General features: G+C 43.4%; 1 protein-coding gene across 2 annotated transcripts in view; it reads left to right on the top strand.

Moving 5' to 3' along the window:
• Positions 1–16,496, top strand: part of plxnb2b (plexin b2b) — a 194,108-nt gene that overhangs the window by 154,535 nt on the left and 23,077 nt on the right. For both annotated transcript variants that reach the window (XM_077567540.1, XM_077567541.1), the window contains 8 exons: positions 1,084–1,266; positions 2,494–2,590; positions 4,840–5,037; positions 6,894–7,073; positions 7,866–8,002; positions 9,081–9,181; positions 9,264–9,493; positions 15,783–15,964. In XM_077567540.1, coding sequence (XP_077423666.1) covers positions 1,084–1,266; positions 2,494–2,590; positions 4,840–5,037; positions 6,894–7,073; positions 7,866–8,002; positions 9,081–9,181; positions 9,264–9,493; positions 15,783–15,964 — 1,308 coding nt within the window. The remainder of the gene's footprint in view (positions 1–1,083; positions 1,267–2,493; positions 2,591–4,839; positions 5,038–6,893; positions 7,074–7,865; positions 8,003–9,080; positions 9,182–9,263; positions 9,494–15,782; positions 15,965–16,496) is intronic.

Raw genomic sequence — 16,496 nt, forward strand, 5'->3', positions numbered from 1 at the left:
TTTCCTCTGAGGGCCACATAAAGAAAAATCAAAGGAACGCTTTAACATTCGTCAACTTTAATTTATTCACATGGCATTAAACAGATAGTATCCTGCATGACTAAATAGTCAAACAGCTAAACAAGTTAAAATATATGCACGATAATGGGAAAATATGCCATAAGGGTGTTGAATATTGCAATATTGATAGTGTGAGATTTTAAATGAAATGGCTTCTTTTTTTTTCATAATGAAAGAAGTGCAGTTTTTGTTCATGTGGCATAAGCAGGCTCAATGTATTCATAGATAATTAATATTACTGCACAGGCCATTATCACGAAGATGATAATTTTTCAGATATATTGTGCAACCCTAATATACATATATCTGTATACTGGATGGATGGATGTGCTATACACAGAATATGTATGTATATCAAAATGTTATGAATGCAGACATTTTTACGAGGAGAAAAAAAGCCATACATTTATGAGAATACAATAATGTCAAAACATTCCACAGAAAATAAATTTGCGTTTTTTGCCGGGAAACTGTCATCACAATAATGTCAAACTATTCCAAGAATATACAGTTGCACTTTTTCCAAGTCTGAGTAGTAATATTACAAGAAAGACGTTTAAGATGTCAAGAGAAGATAATCAAAATTTTGTGGTAAACCAAACTTAATATAATATAAATAAATAACTATAACTATAAATAAATAATACCAAAAATATTAATTATGTATAAAATCAGAATTTTATAAGGGAAAAGTAATATAATAATACATATTGGTTAGTTTGTTGACTTGATCAAAATGCAAACAGAATGAATATCTATCTGAAGTTAGCATCGTTACCTTTGCTAACTCTTCTCTCTCTGATGTGACCTTAACTTTGGTGTCACATACGACTCTCCAGCGTTCCAACAACACCAATCCGCCGTGACATTTTAGGGAGAGGTAACGGCCAAAAATAACGAGCCAGAAAAGATTTAACAAGCTGTCAGCCCGTTTCCACTTTGGCCTGCGCCGGCCTGGCGCCACCTCTCACCTGCAGCCGCCGCTGAAGTTCCCCCCCGACCCCCCCTCCCCGCTGTCTACAGGGAGCACTTTGGAGAAGAAATCACCTGCAGGACGGGGAAGTATCTGGCTGATAAGGTGCCCTCTGACCTGCTGGCTGTCACAGTGAAGTACGGGAGGGTCGCCGTCACACACATCAACAGTGCCTTCCAGTTCTTGGAAAACCCCACCGTGCTGGAATTCCAGCCCAAAGACAGCTTTGTCTGGTCAGTGGAACACACAACACTGTACCTGTCATGCTTAGTTTGAGTTTTCATTGACTGACTAGCTCACTAACAAACTCAAACTATCTTAGACACACAGTCATAACCTCAATAATTAACTCACTACTACTACCACTAGATAGTGAATGAGTGACTTGGTCGTCTTGATTGGTGAGATTTGTGACTCACTTGAGTGAGTTAAATAGTGACGTTAGTAAGTTAGTTTGAGTTTGTTGGTTACCAAGTAAGTAGCTTGAGAGTGAGTGAGTGCGTGGGAGAACAAGCTTGTTAGTTACTGTGTTAGTTACAAAGTTAGTGAGTCAGTCAGTCACTCAACCTACCAACAAAGCAACTCATGAACAACTCACTAACTCATTCACTCACTCGAGTGAGTGAGTTGAATAGTGACTAAAAGTTGGTGAGTATGGTAGTTTTGAGTTAGTTAGTAATTTGAGGGTGAGTGAGTGAGTGTGTAACTCATGAAAAACTCACTCATTCGTGAGCAACCCATGAACAACTCACTCAAAACTGCTACTACTCAGTGAATGAGTCATTTGGATACCTTGAGTGAGTGAGTGAGTGAGTGACTGACTGAGCTACTAACTTAACTAGTCTAACAAAGTGATTGACAGAGTGAGGTGGTTGTTTTGTGAGTGAGTGAGTGAGTGGGTGGGTTGGTGCGGATTGGGTGAGTGAGTGAGTGAGTGAGTGAGTGAGTGAGTGAGTGAGTGAGTGAGTGAGTGAGTGAGTGAGTCGGTGGTAGGGTGGGTGGGTGTTGGGTTGTTTGAGTGATTGAGTTGATTAGTGAGTTGTTAGTCGGGTTTGTACATTGATTATTGAGTTTGTGAGTGAGTGATAAGATGTGTTAGTGAGTTTTAAGTTTGTTTATAGCTTTTAAGCCTGAGCAAGGGAGTGAGTGAGTGAAGTTTTAATTACCAGTACTTAATGCGTTTCTATATTGGTCAATTAGTGAGTGAGTTAGTTTGTTTGTAAATTACCTTAGTTAGTTGATGAGTGAGTACGTTTTTACAAGATTCTTAGTGTGTGAATTATTTTTTTCATAAATAAAAAAGAAATGGAGCTCCCTTTATTAATCATGCAAGTTCTTCTTATTGCAAGTCTGTATTTTCCCTAGCAACAAATGTTGCCGTTGTTTGTTGACATTTTCCCATCACTTGAATGCAATTTCTAAGTTTGTCCATGTTGTCTGTTATCATGATTGTGTTGCAGCGGCGGGAGAAACATTGAGGTGACTGGCTCAGGTTTCGACATCATCCAAAGAGCCGTCATGATGGTCCAGAGAGAAGACAACTCAACATCATTTGAGGTGTGTGTGTGTGTGTGTGTGTGTGTGTGTGTCTTCCATTCCTTTTTCAATTCCCTATAATTATCTTCACCATCCTTCCTATTGTCCCCAAATATCTGTTCTCTGGCAATCATCATTTCATTTCTTCCCTCACTCAATGCATTTTTCCCTTTTTTTCCATTAAAAAAAAAAAATCCGTTCCCGCCTGTCCATCCATCTCGCCAGCCCACGAGGAGACAGCAGTGATTCATTCAAACCTCGTCAAGCGTTTCTTCCGCCGACGTGGCACGCCGACACACTTCCCCTCTCTCCCCGCACTACGCGCCGGCCTCCGCAGATCCCGGGAGATTACTTAAGCCTGTATTACCTCATCTTACTTCCCAGTCCATAAATCCTCCAAACCTGTAGGATTGCAGATAGCGCCCAAATAAAATGCGCCCCTCCAGCTTAAGAAAGCGGGATTGACGGCAGCAGGGTGAACTTAAAAGCGGCTCGGCTGTCCTCCAGTGTTAGCGGCCGCTGCTAAGCAGCAGAAAAATGTTGATCATTTCCTTTACAGGGCTCAATTTAATGCCGGTATTAAGGTTTGCGGGAGATTATGTGGCTGTGTCGCTCTTTATCGCTCAGCGCTCGCGGCCAACTCTTCTGTTGCCGGCATTGGCAACAGAAGTGGCTGCGATGCGTCTTATCTCAAAGGCCTCGGCTGGTCACCTTCTTAAGCTTGTTGTGCTTTAAGTCATTGAACTCCACCTAAATATTTACACTCAATATTTTTGCTGGTATAAACACGCATGGTGTATTGTTGCTCGGCGTCTTACAGTGATAATAGTGTTTTGGTTTTTTCCCACCAAATAAAACTCCTTTCTGAGAGTTTTCTCATACTTGGGGGAAAAAACAGCCCCCAAAGCTATTTTTGCTGTTTTGCTTTTTTTTATTTTAATGGCGGTCATGATGGTGGTTCGATCTACAGTGGATATAAAAAGTCTACACACCCCTGTTCAAATGCCAGGTTTTTGTGATATAAAAAAATCAATTGGTTGCATAAGTGTGCACACCCTCAATCAACCAATCCCATTCAAGCTTTTGTTAATTGCAAATCAACACATACATGCAACCATTTAACCCGTGGGCAGTATTTTATTTTGAAATGGCTTCTTCAGAACCAACAAAAAGCCAAAAAATGGTCACAATAACGCCTAGGGGTTAAAGTGTCTGTGACTAGCCCATATACAAGTTTTTGTGCTTTCTAGCAGAATCCTGAAAGTTTCGTGCTAACCCTGACTTCTATTTCAAGCTGTTCATAATTCCCTCTACAGACAGATGCAAAATATTCCACATATCACTGCGTATGGATGTAGCATGGCGGCAAAATGTGATGGCCTTAAGATATAAAAGTCTTAATAACTCAACTCCAAAAGGTCGGCGCTTGACAGTTTTTTGGGGGGGTGCATGATAAAGGTCACACCACTGCAAACTACAAACACAATAATAAATATTTAGTATGTTAAATCAATACCTCTCTGAAAGTGTCAATCAAAACTGAGCATTATAGGCAGATTTTGTTTTTATAGGACCTCGCTAGATTGTGTACCTAATTTTTTGGTCCAAGGGAGTTTCTCAGGGGTGGGAGAATATGTCAGTGTCCCGGAAGGGCACATTGCACCCTTTCCATAGCAGATGGTGATTGAGGCGCCAACGGTGACGGTGTGAAAGTTTGCCGCCACTGTGACTGACTCGCTGAACTCGCTATGTTGCTGCAGGAAGCACATTCCCGGGTGCCAACACTCGGTGACAAAAATATCACCTCGTCGACAGTCTGAAATTGGAAGAATGAGCCAATGTGCTTCTTCTATTTACTAAAAGCGTTCCCCCTGCTACATCCACAGCCCTAGTACTGTATAATGATACTGATAATTTTATGGAACATACTGTATCTACGTACTCTTCTATCGGACTTTCTCCCTATTATAATAATAATAATAATTATTGCTATTATTATGCTATTTTTTCATTATTTATTTATGTATTTTTTATTTTTCTTGTTAAAATTGACCCTGAAAATGAACAGTATATACTGTAAGTTACATATCGGTTCAGATGTTAAAAGTCGGTATGTGCGTACCCTACATTAAACACACACTCTATGCTTTTACAGCATAAATGGGACTCCGCCTGTTTAATGATACCTAATATACCGCCTCATATCTTTTTAACGCCTTTTATGTCACCCTAACTTATGTTATTGTCCGCTTATGCTGTTCGGGTGGCAGGTCGCCCACGAGAAGAACGACACGGTCATCCAGTTCCGCTCGCCGGCGGTCAACGACTCGCTGAGTCAGACGGCCAGGACGTACATCAAGCTGGACAACTGGGAGAAGGACCTGCGCAACTTCGTCTACCACCCGGACCCCGTCTTCTACGAGCTGCCCAAGAGGGTTTTCACAGAGGCCAGCATCATCATCGTCACTGTGAGTGAACGCAGCCTATTAGCGCAAAAGAGATGAGGAAAAGTGATTCAGACGGATTTATTGTTGATGCTGCGCTTCCAGTATGACAGCACTTTGTTTTTGCTGAGTCACTGTTTTGACGCAAAGTTGGGATAAAAATGGAAAGCAGGGGGAAAATGACACTTTTTACTCCCCCGTTGCGGTTGCGATTGCATAATAGCCACATGTATATTATTCTCACTCAGCGGTGTGATTGTTTGTGAGGTCCAATCAAGCGTTTGCTGCAATTAAACATTTAATCTAATCATTTCCCACCTCATAATTCCATAAAGTTAAAGGATCATTCAAGGGGGTGACAAATGATGTTTAAAGCAGGAATTTCATTTGTTTTATATTGGTGATTTCCTATGTTGTCTGTGGTACTTATTTAAATAAATGCACGTGTCTTGAAAGCAAAGGGATTACCATTAAACACAATTTAAATCAAGTTAAAAAAAAAACTTGTTGTGCATTAAAATGCAAGGATTAAAGGGCTGATTAGAGGTAAACACAAAATTACATGTAAATTATTCTGTTTGTGTTTTTCTTGATGTATTTATTCCCTTACATGAGCTTTCCTTTTCACAAACTTTTGAAGTCACGCACCCGGTTCAATAATTTCCGGAAAAGATGACGTATCTCAACATACACACACGCACGCCCTCATATTGCCAGACATTTTTCACCCTAGATGTTTGTTTCTACCATTTTCCTTTCTTTTATAATGATCAGTAAAACAAAGGGTTGATTTAACCAAGCAGATAATTAACTGTGATGCTAATATTTTTTGGGTGGCAAAATGATTCTTAATTTTCTTTCATCACTTCCTCCTATTTTTCAGCCAGTCAATGGACCCATTCGTGTTTTCTTTTGAGCCATTACTAATACTTAATAATGTAAAATTGCACATTGTGAAAGCAACGTTGGCAATAATATTGATGACAATGTATATCAACCACCTAGGTCTGTGCAATGAATCAAAATGTAATTATGATTTCAATTATTACACTCCACAATTACAAAATGGGCATAATCGTGAAAAATAAAAACAATTATTAATGCTAATTCTGAGTTGTTTTGAGGCATGCGCACACAAGTTCCTCAATTTAGTTTTTTAAATGCGACAACAGTTCTATGGCAATATACAAGTGTTTTTGCAAGTTTTGCAACCATATTGCACTGACCAACACTCACACGCAACCACACACCTTATATATATATATACAGTATATATATATATATATATATATATATATATATATATATATATATATATATATATTTTATTTTTTATTTTTTTATTTTTATGGAAATTCATCACATTGGAGAAGCCTAACCCAATATTATAATGACCTGAATAAATGTGCCTACGGATGAGTCCTTGACTAATTATCCCAGCTCAAGCAGCTTATTGACTGCTGTAAGTCAGTGTTAGGGCCCATAACGTTTCCTCATAAGCCTTTCTTTGTGTAAACATACGTAATGCAAATTAATCATCTGTTTATCATCCTCAAGAATCCATTAGTGTAAGTGAAGGCCCAGCTGCTGTACTGTAAACAATTGCATAGAGCTAAAAAAAAAAAAGGAACTTTCGGATCCAGTGCGATGAGGCCATTAGTCTAAAGTAAGACATTTACAAGAAACATCCTTGTACTTAATAAACTCAAGCATCTTATTCCGTCTGCCACACAGCGACTTGGAAATACAGTTAAAGAGCTGCTTTGAAACTTTGTTGCAAATAAGCAAGTAATAAATACGTGTGGCTTGTCGAAAGAATGGGAGCTTGTCATGCCTCTGAGCAATTTTTCTCATTCTTCCTCTCTTCCATTGTCGTGCAGGGTCGAGGCTTCTCCAAAGCCATGACAGCCAAAGAGGCTCAGGCCTTCGTGGGCGACGTTCCCTGTGTGGTCAACACCCTCCAGGACGACAAGCTGTTCCTGGACCCGCCCTCCACCAAGCCTCGCGCTCGCTCACGCAGACACCGCCGCGACACTCGGCCCGAGCTGCTGGATCTAATGGTCAGAAACACATTCTCAGTCCATCTGCTTTGACATGAGATGTTTTTTGTTTTTGTTTTTTTAGTTGTAAATATTTAGAAATCCTATTTACATTTTTTTTTTGTATCAGTTTTATTTTTGTAAAGTGTCTTTGAGTCTTCTGAAAAGCGCTATACAAATAAAATATTTTATTATTATTATTATTATTATGAAACTAAGGGAGCATTGTCAGACACAATCTGTTTGGAAATGCTGTTTGAATTTTTCGCTTTTGGAAAAAAAAAAACGTCAAAAAAGCCAAAGAGAATGCAAAACATACTTGTACCTTGTTTTGATCGCCGAGTTGAAGTCTCATTAGACTTTCCACTGAATATGAATTTAATACATGTGATGTTGCTACAGTGAAGATGATGATGATGATGATGATGATGATGATGATGATGGACGCTGTCAGCTCAGCTCTCAGTGAGCCATTGTTTCATTTTCGGCACTGTGTGAAAAAGTGGCACAACTGGACTCGAGACAGCGCAGGATGCTTCCGACTGAAAATTCGCCTGATTTAAGTGTCAGGCACAATACACTTATGGATTTGTTCACTCAATACGGGGCCACCAATTCGTAGCACTTTAAAACACTCAAAGGCACCACGGTTGTTCAGGGTGGGGGGCGGTACGGGGGCGCTGTGCCATTATGTAGATTACCCCATCCTTTGTAGCTTTTAATGTTGACCCCATCCGTAGCAGAATAAATGTCTAAAACGTGCTTGATAATAAGATTCCACACTGTCTCTCTTGCATTTTGTCCCCCCCACAGATCAAGTTTGGCAAAGGGGAGTGGGTGGTGGGCTCGGTGCAGTACGAGACGAAGAACGATTTGTCGCTCTACATCATCATCCCCGCCGTCATTGTGCCCATGCTGCTCATCATTGCCATCTCTGTCTACTGCTACAGGTGAGTTGCTCTGTTTCATCTAAGTGACCAACACTTTAGTATACTGTACAAAAATCTGACACCAATTAGGTACACCTGCATAATATAATAGTTTCAATCATTTTCACCACTTTAAAGGATCCAGCTGATCCGGAGCATAAACAGAATCAAAATCCTCTTTATTGGCCAAGTATGTAAAAACACACAAGCAATTTGTCTTCACAGACACAAACCGTCTGGGAGACAGAACGGGAAGCCTGATGGTTCGCTAATTAGTGCCCCAAGTTTCTTAGATGTGGGGGAAAGGGAAAAAAAAGAAGAAGGGGAAGAGGGGTTATAATCAACATTACATTTATGGAACAATACACATAGTATAATACAGGATACAATTCAATGCAGTATATACATTGGTAGTTAATACAAAATCAAAACAGATTGCTTCTTCATTTACATACTTTACAATGATTACCTAATGCTACAGTGGTTCTTAACCTGCGTTCAATCGATTGAACTATGTCGAGCAAAAACAAAGAAAGTGGTTGGACGAATATGAGCTATATGAATTCTCATACGTGTATAATGGAATGTATGGTGTTCCACAGGGTTTAATTCTGGGACATCTGTTGTTTTCATTGTATCTGGAAAAAAAAATCCTATTTTATTTTTTCAATGAAGGGTTCTGTGGGTACAGCTCTAATGTCAGCTGTCTGTTTACATATTGCTTCTTAGTGCTTTTTAAATCATTTAATAGCTGCTGCTTGTGTTATTCTGCAGCTCAGTCTGTCTATAGACGCTCTCGCGTTGCTTGTTTCTTTGCCACGCAATCATGTTTTCCTCTGAATGACACACCAGCAAAATGTGTAAATCATAATAATAATACCAAGTGCGGCTAAAAAGACTCATTTGACAAAACTCGAAAATCAATCCGAGTGGCGGGGCTAACAAAGGCAAATATTTGGACACCGCAGAGCTTTGTACAACAACTGGATTTAGGAAATGAGCTTTTTAACAGGAAGTATAATCCCTCGCCGTCTGACGTGTTTGTCTGAATCATTTTGGAGTCGCACTGAATTGTGTGCGTGTGTGTATGTGTGTGCAGGAGGAAGAGTCAACAGGCCGAGAGGGAGTACGAGAAGGTAAAACACCAGCTGGAGAACCTGGAGGAGAGCGTGCGAGACCGTTGCAAGAAAGAGTTTACAGGTATGTTACAGAATTTACAAAATAGCTGCATCTGCTGTGCAGTCATCTTTATCAGTGACCCATTATTGCCTCTGTGCCACAGACCTGATGATTGAAATGGAGGACCACACCAATGACCTGAGCGAGGGTCGCATCCCCTTCCTGGACTACAAGACGTACACGGACCGCGTCTTCTTCTTGCCTTCCAAAGACGGCGCCAACGACGTGATGATCACGGGCAAGTTGGACATCCCCGAGGCTCGGCGGGTTACCGTAACGCAGGCGCTCAACCAGTTCTCCAACCTCCTCAACTCCAAGACCTTCCTCATCAATGTAAGCACACTTTTTTTTCTAGTTGATTTCCATAATAATGATTACAGTACAATATGCAATTATTGTTATTGTTGCAGAATAATGAAACGCTTCTGTAAGCTTAGTGGCACATTACAAAGAAGGCGATAATTCAAGCACATCAAAATTGCATTAAACAGCAAAACCGTGTGCAAGGTGCATAATGTCAGTAAAAAGGCAGCAACCTGCTCTGAGCAAATAACAGGTGATCCTATATAAGCTCAACAAATTTCAAGCCTCAGCTGAGATATCTGGGCCCGAACATGTTAGATGGGATTTTCCATTTAAAATTGAGAGTGCTGCCAAAAGCACAGTCTGGATCAGATCCAAATGAAATGTGGTGTGATATACGAGAGATTACGGATTCTGGAAAGAGATTATGATTGAAATGTTTGCCTTTGTAAATGACAACAACAAAAATTCTGTGTTTTGTTTTTATTTGTGTAAATCTTGTATGTTTGTTTTTATTTTATGTAATATGTTATTTTGTAATTGTATTTCTTATTATTTAAATCTTTAGATTTTTTTTCTTGTGATTATATTTAGATTTTTTTAAAGAAAGAGATTTATTAAAAATGTGTGTTTTAAAATTATTTAGCATGACAAATTGCGTGTGTGTGTTTGTATTACCTAAATTCAGTGGAGAAATTGAATAATACAAACAAATCTGGCTTTATGTATGGAAAAAGTAGTAAAGTAGTAGAAATGTTATGTACAAAAACTGAAAAGAAATCGCATTTCAGTCTCAAAAAAACTACATTCACTCCCTATGCTACGTTGCTAAATGTTTTCATTGTAACATACAACATCGGCTGATTATGTCATCGGATTAGTCTGGCACTCACTAATAATGATATACAGTAGATGATTTTGCTGTAATTTTATGCAAAGCCAGCTAACATCAAGATGCTAATGTACTAACTTGCCTTGTGGGGAGTGTTAACGGTGATGTTTTCTATAGAAAAATTCAACCAGCCAATAATGCTGGATTTGTTGTTTTTCATCTATGAATATTTTAATTAATGGTACGAAAACAGCTCATGTAAGACTTCCGTCTTATTATTGAGTTAAATCTTTTATCTCCTTTTGTCAAACCGACACATCTGTGCCTGTTCGCACTCCTACATCTCAGCGTGGAATCCTTTTATTGGCTCCTATTTTCAATTCGGCCTGTCTTACCCGGGCGCCCACTGTCAGATGCTGACGGGTCCAATATTAGACGGCTGAAGACACGACGGAGCAGCAGATTGGAAGGCTTCTAATAATCCAACAGTGCTGGCACACAAGCAACCTTGGAGGTGTTAACTGCAAATCTGCCAGCGCTTCCCCTGTCTCTCATTTGTGTTTGAGCTAAGCCTCACTTCGGAGCACAACTATGTTTACCCCCATCGTTATTATTGGCTTGCCGTTGATTCTTCTTGTTGTTGTTGTTGTTGTTGTTGTTGTTTTTTTAACATTTACATAGTTACCTCCAAGCAGAGATTGGAAGTACAGTAATGAAGTACAAATACTTTGTTACTATACTTGAGTAGTTTTTCCCAGTACTTTGTAATTCAGGGAGTATTTATTTTTTAGGATACTTTTGACTTTTATCCGTTACATTTTAAAAACTGTATCTGTACTTTTTACTCGATACATTTTCAAAACAGAGGGTCGTGGTTACTCGTTACTTTTGTTTCACGTTTTATACGTGTATTTAAGGCAAGTTGTGGAAACGTAATTAATTTCCATTGCATCTTTAAAACAAGGGCACCATCTAGAGTCAAAAAAATGTTGCAAGGGCTTCATGAGGCGATTTAGTCAGTTTTAAGGGTTTGTTAAGTGATGATCTTTTAAATTGAATGGTCTTCAAATTATATGACACAAGGAGGAAATATCCAGTAAAAATACTTTTTACTTTTACTCGTGAAGTACATTTTAGAGCCTGTACTTTTTTACTTTTATTTGAGTAATTATTTGAATGAGTACTTTTACTTTTACCAGTCATTTTTATGCAAGTAATTGTACTTTTACTCAAGTACAGAATGTCAGTACTTTTCCCATCTCTGCCTCCAAGTGAAAGTCAAACAATCATATAGTGTAAAATGTTAAACTATGACACAAAAGCGTTACAAACACACAGCTCGCCGGCTTGTGCGAGAAGCTAACAGTCTACATGTTTACTCACTGCTTCTGTTTCGTCCGTCCGTCTTCTTCCGCTTATCCGGGGTCGGGTCGCGGGGGCAGCAGCTTTAACAGGGAAGCCCAGACTTCCCTCTCCCCAGCCACTTCAGCCAGCTCATCCGACGGGACCCCAAGGCGTTCCCAGGACAGCCGAGAGACATAGTCTCTCCAGCGTGTCCTGGGTCGTCCCCGGGGCCTCCTGCCGGTAGGACATGCCCGGAACACCTCCCCAGGGAGGCGTCCAGGAGGCATCCGAACCAGATGCCCGAGCCACCTCAACTGGTTCCTCTCAACGTGGAGGAGCAGCGACTCGACGCTGAGTCCCTCTCGGATGACCGAGCTTCTCACCCTATCTCTAAGGGAGAGCCCGGCTACCCTGCGGAGGAAACTCATTTCGGCCGCTTGTATCCGGGATCTTGTTCTTTCGGTCACGACCCACAGCTCGTGACCATAGGTGAGGGTAGGAACGTAGATCGACCGGTAAATCGAGAGCTTCGCCTTTCGGCTCAGCTCCTTCTTCACCACAACGGACCGATACAGCGTCCGCATCACTGCAGACGCTGCACCGATCCGCCTGTCGATCTCCCGCTCTAACCTACCCTCACTCGTGAACAAGACCCCAAGATACTTGAACTCCTCCACTTGGGGCAGGACCTCCTCCCCGACCCGGAGAGGGCACTCCACCCTTTTCCGACTGAGGACCATGGTCTCGGATTTGGAGGTGCTGATCCTCATCCCAACCGCTTCACACTCGGCTGCGAACCGCTCCAGTGAGAGCTGGAGGTCACGGCTTGAAGAAGCCAACAGCACCACATCATCTGCAAAAAGCAGAGATGCAATGCTGAGGCCACCAAACCGGACCCCCTCAACGCCTCGGCTACGCCTAGAAATTCTGTCCATAAAAGTTATGAACAGAATCGGTGACAAAGGGCAACCTTGGCGGAGTCCAACCCTCACCGGAAACAAATTCGACTTACTGCCGGCAATGCGGACCAGACTCTGACATCGGTCGTACAGGGACCGAATGGCCCGTATCAGGGGGCTCGGTAACCCATACTCCCGAAGCACCCCCCACAGAACTCCCCGAGGTACACGGTCAAACGCCTTCTCCAAGTCCACAAAGCACATGTGGACTGGTTGGGCGAATTCCCACGCACCCTCGAGGATCCTGCTGAGGGTGTAGAGCTGGTCCACTGTTCCACGGCCGGGACGAAAACCACACTGCTCCTCCTGGATCCGAGATTCGACCTCCCGACGGACCCTCCTCTCCAGCACCCCTGAATAGACCTTACCTGGGAGGCTGAGGAGTGTGATCCCTCTAAAGTTGGAACACACCCTCCGGTCCCCCTTCTTAAAAAGGGGAACCACCACCCCGGTCTGCCAATCCAGAGGCACCGTCCCCGATGTCCACGCGATGCTGCAGAGACGTGTCAACCACGACAGCCCCACAACATCCAGAGCCTTCAGGAACTCCGGGCGGATCTCATCCACCCCCGAGGCCCTGCCACCGAGAAGCTTTCCAACCACCTCGGCGACTTCGACCACTGAGATAGGGGAGCCCACTTCAGAGTCCCCAGACCCTGCTTCCTCAAAGGAAGGCGTGTTGGTGGAATTGAGGAGGTCTTCGAAGTACTCTCCCCACCGGTTCACGACGTCCCGAGTCGAGGTCAACAGCACTCCGTCTCCACTATACACAGTGTTAACGGTGCACTGCTTTCCTCTCCTGAGACGCCGGATGGTGGACCAGAATTTCCTCGAAGCCGTCCGGAAGTCGTTTTCCATGGCCTCACCGAACTCCTCCCATGCCCGAGTTTTTGCCTCAGCGACTGCCAAAGCCGCATTCCGCTTGGCCAGCCGGTACCCGTCAGCAGCCTCCGGAGTCCCACAGGCCAAAAAGGCCCGATAGGACTCCTTCTTCAGCTTGACGGCATCCCTTACCGCTGGTGTCCACCAGCGGGTTCGAGGATTGCCGCCACGACAGGCACCAACCACCTTACGGCCACAGCTCCGATCGGCCGCCTCAACAATTGAAGCGCGGAACATGGTCCACTCGGACTCAATGTCCCCCGCCTCCCCCGGGACAATGGAGAAGCTCTGCCGGAGATGGGCGTTGAAACTCTTTCTGACAGGGGATTCTGCCAGACGTTCCCAGCAGACCCTCACAGTACGTTTGGGCCTGCCTGGTCGGACCGGCATCTTACCCCGCCATCGGAGCCAACACACCACCAGGTGGTGATCAGTTGACAGCTCCGCCCCTCTCTTAACCCGAGTGTCCAACACATACGGCCGCAAGTCCGATGACACGACTACAAAGTCGATCATCGAACTACGGCCTAGGGTGTCCTGGTGCCAGGTGCACATATGGACACTCTTGTGCTTGAACATGGTGTTCGTTATGGACAGTCCGTGGCGAGCACAGAAGTCCAGTAACAAAACACCACTCGGGTTTCGATCGGGGGGGCCATTCCTCCCAATCACGCCCCTCCAGGTCTCACTGTCATTACCCACGTGAGCGTTGAAGTCCCCCAGTAGAACGAGGGAGTCTCCAGGGGGTGCGCTCTCCAGCACACCCTCCAAGGACTCCAGAAAGGGTGGGTACTCTGAGCTGCTGTTCGGTGCATAAGCACAAACAACAGTCATGACCCGTCCCCCCACCCGAAGGCGGAGGGAGGCTACCCTCTCATTCACCGGGGTAAACCCCAACGTACAGGCGGCTAGCTGGGGGGCAATGAGTATGCCCACACCTGCTCTGCGCCTCTCACCGTGGGCAACTCCAGAGTGGAAGAGGGTCCAGCCCCTCTCGAGAGGATTGGTACCAGAACCCAAGCCGTGTGTGGAGGTGAGTCCGACTATATCTAGTCGGAACTTCTCAGCCTCGCACACCAGTTCGAGCTCCTTCCCTGTCAGAGAGGTGACATTCCATGTCCCCAGAGCTAGCTTCAGTAGCCGGGGGTCAGACCGCCAAGGCCCCCGCCTTTGGCTGCCACCCAACTCACTGCGCACCCGACCCCTTTGGCCCCTTCCACCGGTGGTGAGCCCATGGGAAGGGGGACCCACGTTGCCTTTTCGGGCTGTGCCCGGCCGGTCCCCATGGGTATAGGCCCGGCCACCAGACGCTCGCCTTCGAGCCCCACCTCCAGGCCTAGCTCCAGAGGGGGGCCCCGGTGACCCGCGTCCGGGCAAGGGAAACGAAAATCCAATGTTTGTACTCATCATTGGGGTCGTTTGAGCCATGCTTTGTCTGGTCCCTCACCTAGGACCTGTTTGCCTTGGGTGGCCCTACCAGGGGCATGAAGCCCCGGACAACATAGCTCCCAGGCTCATTGGGACACGCAAACCCCTCCACCACGATAAGGTGATGACTCACGGAGGGGCTTCTGTTTGTAAAACGGAAATGTACAACAGCAGTCACAAAAGATCTAAATGTAAGTGAAAGAAATGACAGAAACAACAACAATGTGAAAACCTACCAAAATTAAACAGGTAATAGGGGCTAAACTTAGAAATCCAGACTCACTCAATCGCTTAGCTAACAGACAGTGGAATGAACCAATAAGCGAAGAGCGGACGTGATGTCAGAAAAGCGACTCGCTGAAGTCTTTTTTTTTTTTTCCGTAGACGGAGTAAAAAAACAATATGGCTACTAGCCGAAGAGAGACGGTGGTGAATAACGTCGTTGTTGAATGTCGCTACGGAAAAACTTGAAGAATGAAGAGTAACGTTGCTCACGAAGATGACGTCACGAATCGCTGTCTATGGACTCCTGTCCAGACCCACTTTCTTTTTGAAGAAAGTGGGTGTGGCTTGCCAGGCTAGGCTAAACATGGCCTAACCAGTCAGCGATTAGCTATCATGTAGCTAGTCGGTGAAGCGAATGTCGCAGTGTAAGATCTTTACTCAGGGTAAAGACTTACTCTTGACTCATTTGTACAGTAACAGTTACAAAAGAGCCTATTTAAAGTCCTTTGTTCACAAATAGTTGGCAAATGCCAACTCAGCCAATGCAGTCAAATTTGGAATATTGTCTTTAAACTTTCCCTAAACACTCGTTGCACACTACCACTGTCTTTTCTTTCATCTATCCCATTTTGCATGTCGCCATTTGCAGTTCATCCGCACCCTGGAGCGCAGTCACGACTTCAACGCCAGGGCCAAGGTGTATTTCGCCTCCCTGCTGACGGTGGCGCTACACGGCAAGCTGGAGTACTACACGGACATCATGCGGACGCTTTTGCTGGAGCTCATGGAAGAATACGTGCACAGCAAAAACCCCAAACTCATGCTGCGCCGGTGAGTGAGGAAGGAACCTTGGAAAGCAATGCTGGGAAAACTTTTGTGACCTTTTCTGTTTTTAAAACAACCAGGCAATTCACAGAGGAGTTAAAAAAAAAAAAAGTTAAATTCAAATCTGTATTGGAAATAGTTTGTTTTAATAATAAATACAAATTCTTCTCATGTTCTATTCCTTAAGCCTTAGGCACTTGCCTGAGTGGCAATCATTAGAAATTTTGTAAATATTCATTTGGGTAATTTGAAAACATTCCATATTAAATTATGAAAACTAATTGGAAATTTGTGCATATTTTTGCCATAATATTTTTTTGTCATAGGGAGACATAGACTAATTCATATGTCTAATTTGATAAAATAGCCTGGAACTACTGTCTGAATGTAGTTCGAGGGTCATTTCTCATGGCCTAAACAATACACTAATGGGATTTATCAATATAAAATAGTTTTGCTGTCCTCATCAGAATCACTCAATAATCATGAAAATATAATCGAATAATGAAACACAGAAGTTATACAAGTGGCCAAACTT

This window comes from Vanacampus margaritifer, chromosome 6 (assembly GCF_051991255.1).
Source record: "Vanacampus margaritifer isolate UIUO_Vmar chromosome 6, RoL_Vmar_1.0, whole genome shotgun sequence".
NCBI classification, from domain to species: domain Eukaryota; kingdom Metazoa; phylum Chordata; class Actinopteri; order Syngnathiformes; family Syngnathidae; genus Vanacampus; species Vanacampus margaritifer.